The 10,000-nt window shown below is 34.9% G+C and overlaps 2 protein-coding genes across 5 annotated transcripts in view; one reads left to right on the top strand and one right to left on the bottom strand.

The window, feature by feature from the left end:
- The window catches only part of c12.2 (von Willebrand factor A domain-containing protein c12.2), a 100,920-nt gene that overhangs the window by 577 nt on the left and 90,343 nt on the right, over positions 1-10,000 (top strand). For 2 of the 4 annotated variants that reach the window (XM_043018153.2, XM_043018152.2), the window contains exons 2-7: positions 1,817-1,951; positions 2,157-2,271; positions 2,680-2,760; positions 3,625-3,866; positions 4,213-4,380; positions 5,904-6,068. In XM_043018153.2, the coding sequence (XP_042874087.2) occupies positions 2,157-2,271; positions 2,680-2,760; positions 3,625-3,866; positions 4,213-4,380; positions 5,904-6,068 (771 nt within the window). In that variant the 5' untranslated portion in view covers positions 1,817-1,951. The remainder of the gene's footprint in view (positions 1-1,816; positions 1,952-2,156; positions 2,272-2,679; positions 2,761-3,624; positions 3,867-4,212; positions 4,381-5,903; positions 6,069-10,000) is intronic. The other 2 variants (XM_043018155.2, XM_043018156.2) reach the window with 1 other exon arrangement.
- Positions 6,724-10,000, bottom strand: part of LOC147470155 (uncharacterized) — a 3,318-nt gene continuing 41 nt past the window's right edge. Inside the window, exons 1-6 of the mRNA XM_086545086.1 lie at positions 9,909-10,000; positions 9,552-9,645; positions 9,057-9,189; positions 8,415-8,718; positions 7,649-7,896; positions 6,724-6,927 (exon numbers count right to left, since the gene is read on the bottom strand). The exon at positions 9,909-10,000 is cut by the window's right edge and continues 41 nt beyond it. Of these exons, the coding sequence (XP_086401212.1) occupies positions 6,894-6,927; positions 7,649-7,896; positions 8,415-8,718; positions 9,057-9,189; positions 9,552-9,645; positions 9,909-9,917 (822 nt within the window). The 5' untranslated portion in view covers positions 9,918-10,000 and the 3' untranslated portion in view covers positions 6,724-6,893. The remainder of the gene's footprint in view (positions 6,928-7,648; positions 7,897-8,414; positions 8,719-9,056; positions 9,190-9,551; positions 9,646-9,908) is intronic.

Genomic DNA, 10,000 nt, shown 5'->3' with positions numbered 1-10,000 from the left:
ATAGCAAGGGAATAGAATAAAGGCAAGTAGTCATGATTAAGCATAATATCATATCTATATCTGGTTATGCTAGGTTTAGGATTACACAAGAGAGAGGTAATGTTATATTAGTTATTATATGATTTGATAATTAAACAATTGCTTATTGTCCATTTTTGCAGTGTGTTGACCCTAGTAACTATAAAAAGCATAAGGAACTTTAGCAATACTAGAGAGAAAAGCCACAGTTACAGAAATGTAGCAATATGTTTTGATGGTAATTAAAGTTTTTATAACTCAAATGAGTCGTAAAGTGAGTCTGTGGTGGTAGGTTTGCGTAATGGGAGAAGAAGGAACTATTGCTCTTGTGCCATTGGCAATTCAAAAAATGAACAGTAACCATACTTATGTGACAGTACAAATAAATGTTGAGGATCTCGTATTATGGTGGGATTTAAAAATTTTAAGAACAGGTTCTCTCACTACAGGTCTCACGAATAACAGGTTCTCTCACTACCATAGTCTTTAGCAGCAAACCATGCCTGGCTAGATATATGCTCAAAGGTTAATCTTTGGGATGGGTTGCCACATCCAATAGTCTAGCAGGTGCAATTATTAATTTTAGTTATTATTCCAACTTTTCAAAAAAATATATAAATAATGGTTAAAGCATAATGAATACTGAGCAGACTGTATATATCTAATGTTCATCTTGAACCTGTTTTCAGCTCCACCCGAAATCAAATCTGGTTTTAGTTGTGTTTTTGACTATCAAAATCCAGTATCCATGAGGGGTCTATCAAAAAAGATTATAAGTAAAAGATGTCCATAGGGAAAAAAGATTGAGAACCCCTGATTTAAACTATCAATTGGTTCTTAGGACTAATGAAATTCAAAGAAAAGGTTCTACTGAATTGGTGTGAACCAGCTGAATCCCATTACTGGTTCCATAACATCATAAAAATAAGTAGGGTCAGTGGGGCCGAGTTTTCAAGACCTTCATATTTTGTTGAGTTTCAGGAGTCTTAGATTTTTTTTTTCACTTGGCCTATCATATACAGTAGGATAAGACCCAGGATTACCACAATTCTGGAAGGAAACTAAACCAAATATATGTATTGATTAAATGTAACCGTAAAATTAGTGTTTATCTTTAAAACTAACTTTTGGGGGTTTATTATCACATTAAACTAAATATATTTTGTGCTTATTATTGCATTAAACCAAAGATGATTAATAATGCTTCAACCACAAATTCATAAATAAATATACATTAATAATCATACCAAATAAAATTTAACTATATAGTCCATGAACTCTGATGTAAAATTTTATGTTAAAAAAAAAATCATCTTGTTGATAATAACAAAAGTTAAACTTATAACTTAATTATGACATATATTATAACTTTCTTTGATGTCAGTTATGAATCCAATCTGACAATCCTTTCAAGAGTTATTGTCGCAAAATCAAAAAGAAGTTTGCAGCGGTCTGATAGACAAACTATGGTTTACCTTTTTTTTGGTAAAAAATATACAGGATTATATTTTATTTATAAAAAAAGCTGGAGTAAATGTTAATCAGCATATGATACTGATTTGTTCCTTCTCACATAAGTTCTTTTAGTAGCTCATGTCAGGGCCATCCTTGGGGTACTTCCTAACTTTGGTCAGTTGAAAGGAAATGAAGAGAGAGAGTGAGTACGAGTGTAAGTGTGAGTGAGTGAGTAAGTGGTTATGTGTGTGGTAAAAATGTCATAAGCCAATAATGATATGTAAAAAGTAATTTTCTATAATGTCACGTACCAAAATTCAACAAGATACATGATTCTGCACAGGTGTTGGCGTGGGGTTCCTTGGAAGCCCAGAGAAATCAGTCCACCATTAATATTACACTGTCAGAAGAGGGCCACAGCCCAGAGGCAGAGGGAGCAGGACAGGTTCTTTTTCAATTTCATGGACCAGCAGGAAAGGTAGGAAAAGAAATTTGGTAATTACAATATTTTTATTTTTTTACATAAGAATTTGAAACTTGGTAATTCAGTTCCTACCTTTGACACAAAAGCTGGCCCATTTATCCCATTACATTTCTTACAGGAAACATTGATGTCCAGCATGAAGGCTAGATAAATAACTGTCCCATTAATGTTAATAACATTATTTTTATCTTCTTTTCAGATGAGGGCACCAGGAACTCTCAGTCGACTCCATGTCTTGACCAGAATTTTAGGCGTTCCTCGCATACAAGGAAACTTAACTGCGAATAGATTCCAGCCTATTCGCCTCATATCAGGTATGTTCCTATAGTACTTTTGATATATTTTTCTTTTATAACCCTTTTTGAGAATCTTTAGCCATACAATCATTTTTGAGCAGCAGTTCATCCTTAACCCATGGTGTGTGAGCTACTACTCAGGCAGTGCTAAGTTCAGACTTGTCTCAGAAAACTTCCTTGAATGTTTATCTTCAAGTGTGTAATATAAAATAAAAAAAACATGAAGAATTTAAGTTGAAATTGGAAGAAGAATATAGATGGTTGGAAAGATTTCTTGTGATACACTGGCAGAAAAAAATGTTATACAGAATAGACTTACTCTCTGTATAGTGTTTTTTTGTTACTACCATTTCACTAATTTATTGATGCTTGTAACTATATATCTTTGCCTTTTTTTTTCTATCTAATTCTGTATTTTATTTCAAGATTCGTCAAAAGTGACGATCGGAGATGTGTCAAAGGAGGTTCACGCACCTAAAAATCCTGAACTTGTTCCCACGGGATTCAGTAAGTTTGCATGTCACACTTTTGTCTTTCAAATACTGGTGATTGAATAAGTAACAACTTATAAGTTGTTATAATAACAGCTTATAAGGATAAACCTTTTTGTGTGCCCAAGATTGCAAAAGGTTTAAGGCCAATAATTTTGTTAGGTCATCCACAACTTCATCACTTCATTAAAGAACACTTTTTAACTTACTTGTTTCTATATTCAATTTGATGTTTCCCTTAATGTATGTAGATACCTTTAGAATTTCTTGTATTATGTCACCATTTTTAGTAAGTGTGATATTTATTTTATTTTTTATCTCTCTCTATTGTCTCTCTACATCTTTCCTCCTATATTTCTCATCAAGTTAAGTTTCCTCATGAGAGAAATCAATATTTCAATCAATTATATGATATATCCAAAGGGATATCAGTAAACCTTTGATTTCAATTGGTATGAGTGTATGGTTTTATAAAAAAGAATACATGTTTTCAATCCCTGGTAATACTACAAATTACTGAAATGCCACTGAACTGCATTTATCAACTATATTTACAAAGCTTTTTACATTGTATCTGTTTGATGTAATATTACTTCTACTGGCAATGTTATTTCTGTTAGTAATATTTCTACTAGCAATATTATTTCTACTACTATTATAACTATTAGTGCTATTATTACTACTCTTACTATGAATGCTTTCTAATTCATACTTTATTTATTGGAAATTGATACTTTGTTGTACATTAAAAATATTTGTGTTTAGCATATTTGTTTATTCTTTGAATCCACTTCTTTCTAAACCCCTTCTTTTTTGTTATTATTGCTTGCATCAACATGAAGAAAAAAACATTAATTACAATCAATGCTCCTCCCTACAGTCAGACGGAATGTACCGCAGTCTGTCCTGAAGCATTTACGATGGCTAATCCAGAAGGACAAATTAGGGCAAGATGTATTCCTCATTGGACCGCCTGGACCACAGAGGCGACTACTTGCTATGTCGTATCTGGAACTGACGCAGCGTGAGATTGAGTTTGTTACCTTAACGCGAGATACCACAGACACAGATCTCAAGCAGAGAAGAGAAATTAAGTCTGGTTCTTCATTTTATCATGATCAGGTAAGAGTATGTGAGGTTTAAAGTGGATGCATATTGATTTTCTGCAACTGTGGTAGTGGATAGAATTTATAGGATAGCTTGCTGGAAATGTAATCCTTTTGTTGAAACAGTAAAAACAGATATTCACCAGCCTTTCTCCATATTGTATCTATTAACAGCTTGTAGTGAGAGTGTCTCTATGAGAGGCAGTTGGGAACTTTTTTTTTTTTGTTAAAGCAAACCTAACTAGTGTAAAGGTTTATTATCCCCAGATGTATTTATATTATACAAAAAAGAAATATACAAAAGAGATAGTACTATATTATTGCCATATACATATACATTCTTAATTTCATTTCTTATACAGAGTGCAGTCCGGGCAGCTATCGAGGGTCGAGTGTTGGTTCTTGAAGGTGTTGAAAAGGCAGAAAGGAATGTCTTGCCAGTCTTGAATAATTTGCTTGAAAATAGAGAGATGCAGCTTGAGGACGGCAGACTACTTATTGCGAGTCAGAGATATGATAAGCTCCTACAGGTAATTATTGTTTAAATCATAATGTAGGGTTACTGTTATAGATAATTACTGTTATCTAGATCCTATTATCATTATTATTCTTAAGTTTTTTTTTTGTTTTTTTTATCAATATTATTATAGGTGTTTGTACTTATGTAGTAGTTTATTTTTTCTTACATTTTATGTGGCATGCATGCAGATGAGACCCCTGAACGGGGTTGAAAAATAAACAATCTTAACTTTGGTTCTTTGTCTGACAGATTATTTGTAGGCATCGGATTCAGTGAAATTACAAAATATATTGTATTTTAAATAGAGATAAGCCATTTAAGACTCCTGTAGTGTATGTTGCAATTAACACAGAAACAGGGAGTGGGGTAAGATGATGAAATTGTTATTCATAAGCAGAAAGTGCAAGAAAAATGTGGCTTGTGAAGAAACACCAAAGTTAATGGAAATATATAATTGCTTAATACAGTTACCAAGCTGCAGATGATGCCAGAATGAGAGTAAAACTGTAAGACCAGCCATGTATACCCAAAAAATAGTGTTAGGAGAACCATATGAGTCCTCATCACGGGAAAGGATACTTACATATGAGATCATTCAAAGTCTTTCATTATAATTTTGGTAACTATTCACTCATTAGTGTGTTAGCTAAGACAGTAAGACACTGACTAATATGTGTACAGTTATTATGATGACTGGAAATATATTTAGACTGTAGATTTCTATCTGAGAATTCTTCCAGGACGAAGCACTTCACTATTGGTCAATAGCTTTATACTTCTTCAAAATTCAACTCTACATGCTTATTCTAATGAAGACAAAAGCCTTTGAAAGTGTTTACAGACTCCTTGATACTCAATACCAGTGTATATCAGTGGGGATTGAGTGACATTTAGCCAAGTTGCAACTTATTAGGAGTATTCATGCACTCATTAGAGATGTCCTGAAGATCCCAGTTTTTCAAAAAAGTATGCTTGAACAGGTGTAGTTTTTCCTTGAAGGAGGGTAGAGTTGATTTTATTGTTTCCGTGCTCAATTCCTCAAGCAAATGTAATGTTATAGATAGTGCGAACAGGATTAAACTGGTGATGTGGAGGCTGTAGAGGTACAGGTGTTTCTCTGGAATTAGTAATATCTTAAATGTCCTGAGCATTATTTTGCTTCATAAGCAGACCACCTATAGGTTGCATTGTGTAGAACTTTATAAAATTGACAAGACATATAGCAGTCCTTGGGGAAAATATTGAGTGACTTAGCTGAATTTATGAGTACAATACAGTGATTTAGAAGTTACCACTTGCTAGATAATTTATCAGTACTTCACATCTGTTTTGGGTAAATTTAAGAGAGGATCAGATGATTGCTTTAAGAAGCTGGTTATATATTTATTTGTTCATATTTTTTATCAGCAAAATTTAAATGGTTATTTCTTGTTTTCAGGGTTTTTTTGGTGGTGGTAATATAATAATGTCATAGATCATTTTTATGGCTTTTTTCTCTGTGATTTTAAGTGCTTGTGTGTCACATTCCAACAGGAGTACAGTGAAGAAGAATTACTGAAAATGAATTTGGTGAGAGTGAACGAAGATTTCCGGGTCATCGCCCTGGGCTTGCCATCGCCACCCTATCAGGGCCATCCCCTCGACCCGCCGCTCAGGTCTCGGTTTCAGGCCAGAGACATCTCAAGTTTGCCATTTAAGGTATGTAAAAGTCTTGCTTTTATGTATAGGATCCTGTTTTACATCACACTCTCTTGTATGAGATATGGTGGTGTCTTCTTCGATGGGATTCTGGATTTGACAGTGAGACAGCATTACCACAAGTCAGTGCCTTTCCTAACGTTGGACAATGAGCTGGAATTAAGCTTACTCACTTGGAAACCCTTCTGGTCCCCAGATATACATGTGTGTGTGTGTGTGTGTGTGTGTGTGTGTGTGTGTGTGTGTGTGTGTGTGTGTGTGTGTGTGTGTGTGTGTGTGTTTGTGTGTGTGTGTGTGTGTGTCTGTGTCTTTTTTTATGGGATTTTTTCAGTATAATATCTCTAATAATAATGTTCTAGGTGCAGGTGCCAGAATTATCATGAAAGTGACGTTTTTCAAAATTAACAATATCAAGGTGGCTGGAAATGTCCTGTCCTATATAAACCTTTCTCTAGAAAGCTTGGTAATTGGATTTTCAAGCCAGTCCTGTCCCTCACTATTCCATTGCATTAGTCTATTTCTTATGGAAGTGTTGAACAACCTTATTTTTCCCTCTACTGTTTAGTGCCAAAGTGGAAGTGTGGACCTTTTTACACAGTATTGGTGTTTGTTTGTTTATTTATTTACCTTATAGCAAAAAATACTCCCGTAACAGTTATGATCATTAATTAATTTATTTATTTATATCCTTGGATCACATTCTCTAAAGAAACAACATTGATCATAAATGTAATAACTTACAAACTATATTGAAGGAACTTCAGTTTTTCGATTTACTCAAAATCAAAACATTTTACATTGAAATGCCACTACCATCCTTTGTTGTCACTGCTGTACAATCCTTATTGGAATGTAGATCCTGAAATGTTGAAGGAAAAAAAGTGTTAATTTCTAAAAATGAAGTCCTCATTATTCAGGTTCAATAGTTTTTTGTTTTTTTCATTAGTATCATTAATATTTTTTTATTATTATTATTATCATTATTATTATTACTACCATTATTATTATTGCTATCATTACTATTATTATTATTATTATTATTATTATTATAATAATAATATCATCATTTTCATCATCATTAGTTTTTTTGTATTTGAAAAATTCTACAGAGTACAGAGGTTCCCAAAATGATGCAGATGATTTGTTCAGAATTTTTAGTTACTTTTAGTTATCTATCTTATTTTAGGATAATTTTGGTTGTGCAAGATATGACTTTATATGACTCATTTTATACATCCAAAATCTAGATATAAAATATGAATTATATATTTATCTTAACAATGCAATGCTGTATGTAGTAATTCACACAGGCAGTTTAGATATAAATGGTTCTGAAGATGAGATAAAGTTATAATGCCTTTGTTATGAAGTCAAGATAAGTTAGAGGGTCTATTTTTCAATGGGGTTGGTGATGCATAGCTTCAAAGGGAATGCAATAGAATAAAATTTGGGAACCGCGGCCTTAATGAGACGGAAAGCAAACTCTGAAGTCACAGTATAACTTAATAATATCTTTACATCCATATTTTCAGAGGGGCATTATCACTTTGGAATGATTTTTTCCATTGATCGACACCCACCTGATAGTTTTGTTATCCTTGCTGAGAGAGGAATCAATACCATTAACTGAAAAATTTGACTTGTTGCCTATAGCCTGAGAATTGGGATAAGTGAGGTTCTCATCAATCACAATCTCCTCGGTTATGACCTGTTGAGTTTTGTCAGCATTGAACCAAGCTGGAGGCTGGTGGAACCATGCTGGGGGAGTCTTGAACCACCAGGGGGTCGAGTTGAACCAAGCTGGGAATGGGAACGCTTCCACGGGTATCTGCAATTTTATTTTGTAATTTGTAAGCTTGATGGATAAGTTGGTAATTTGCAGAACATTGTGGCTTGTAGGAAACAGTTTTTTTTTTTTCTAAGGGTGAAAATGAAATATGCATGCACAAAGAAACGCACACACATACACACGCACGCACGCACACGCACACGCACACGCACACGCACACGCACACGCACACGCACACGCACACGCACACGCACACGCACACGCACACACTCTCTCTCTCTCTCTCTCTCTCTCTCTCTCTCTCTCTCTCTCTCTCTCTCTCTCTCTCTCTCTCTCTCTCTCTCTCTCTCTCTCTCTCTCTTACACTCACACGCACTCACACGCACACTCACACGCACACGCACACGCACACGCACACGACGCACACACACAAATTACATACATACATACAGAAACCTGTATAGATATCTCTACCCCCCCCCCTTTTTTTCTTAGTCATTAAAGCACTTGGTGAACGTTTATAAACAGTGATTGATAAGCTTCGATAGTAAACTTACCTGAATCGCCGTTGAGCCAATAGTCACGGGCGGTGCTGGTGTTGTTGGTGGTGGTGGATTTGTTGTTGATGGAGGAGGAGGTGGTGGTGGAGATGGCGGTAGAGATCCCTCGGAAGCTGAACCGGAATCCAAGCCTAAACTCTGGCTGGAGATGGTCGGGTTCATCAACACGGGTCCTTGCGGTAGTGCTTGGTTGAGGCAGATCCCTGGCACGCACGTCGCGAGTTCTTTAGAGAAGACGGTTCCTGCGGCGCACTCGAAGAACACGGTGCTGTACATGCCTGTTTCAGCAATGTCGACGCACCTGGAGAGAAATAAGAGATGGTATTGAAACTGACCTTAAAAAAAAAAATAATAATAAAAAATAAATATGCACTGGAAAGACTAGCATCTTTTAAGACTAGATATTGAAATTGAACGTAAATATCCAAATTGCAATAGAATTTTTTTTAAACAGGAAATGTTCTGAAGATGATATTGAAATAGATTTTTTGCAATATTCAAATTGATTTTTGAAAAGATAAATTGTAATATAAAAAACTAGAAACGTTTTGTATTACAGAATCTGTTTAATAAGTTTGTTGCAAATGATCATCTTCAATTTACTTCAAACACTAAAGACTAAAGAAGGTTTTGTTTTACCGGTAAAAATTTGAACAGTTCTTCGGGTGAGAAAAATAGCCGAGACTTGTGCACTGTATGTTTTCATCATTTTGTCTTCTATAAGGGCGCATCTTTGAGTGTGGAACGGTGAGTTCAGATCCACGAACCACCGCTAGAAACAGAAATTCATTCCTGTAGCACGATTAAAAAATCACAATTTTATTTATTAAAAAAATATGTATGATACTATATATATATATATATATATATATATATATATATATATATATATATATATAAAGTACACACTGTAGACACACATTTGCTCAAAGATTTGAAGCTTTGCGAATCGGTTTGAAAAACGCTCGTTAGATATTTGATTGTAAATTAATTTTAGATGTTTCGTTATAAACTTGATCCTAATTTTAAATATAGATAGAATTATTTAGTTCTACATTTAATTGTTTTATTATATATTTGATAATAAATTACTCAATTACTAATTAGTTACAGAACTAAATTGCTTCAACTCACATGGATAGAGGGCGTTGCGTTGCATATCATGGTCGGTTATAGGAACAGAGATGGATAGGCAGACGAGGCCCATCCACACCACCAGGATAGACCTCTGCCAGGTGAAAGGTGTGGGTTAGGTAGGTAAAGCGTGGGTTAGGTGGAAGGATCTCCTTTGTGTGTCCTTTTGTTGTTGTTCTGAAGGACGGGTTCGTCGTCGGTGTTTTGCATTTTAGGGTTGTGTGTGCGTGTGTGTGTGTGTGTGTGTGTGTGTGTGTATGTTTGTTTAAATCTATATATCTTTATATATCTATGTACAAACGAAATATCAGAGAGGAATAAAATGAAAAAAAATCCCCGTGTGAGAGTTGAACCCACCTGCAGCATGGCTTCGGCGATGCGGGTTGCAAGGAACAGCGGGCTCCGGACTATACGGGCGGGCGATCGGGGAGTAGCGAAGCACTGTCGGG

Source organism: Penaeus japonicus, unplaced genomic scaffold (assembly GCF_977035675.1).
Source record: "Penaeus japonicus unplaced genomic scaffold, GWHDUDI00000001_assembly GWHDUDI00000016, whole genome shotgun sequence".
In the NCBI taxonomy this organism is placed as follows: domain Eukaryota; kingdom Metazoa; phylum Arthropoda; class Malacostraca; order Decapoda; family Penaeidae; genus Penaeus; species Penaeus japonicus.
This window is presented reverse-complemented; position numbering and strand designations above follow the sequence as displayed.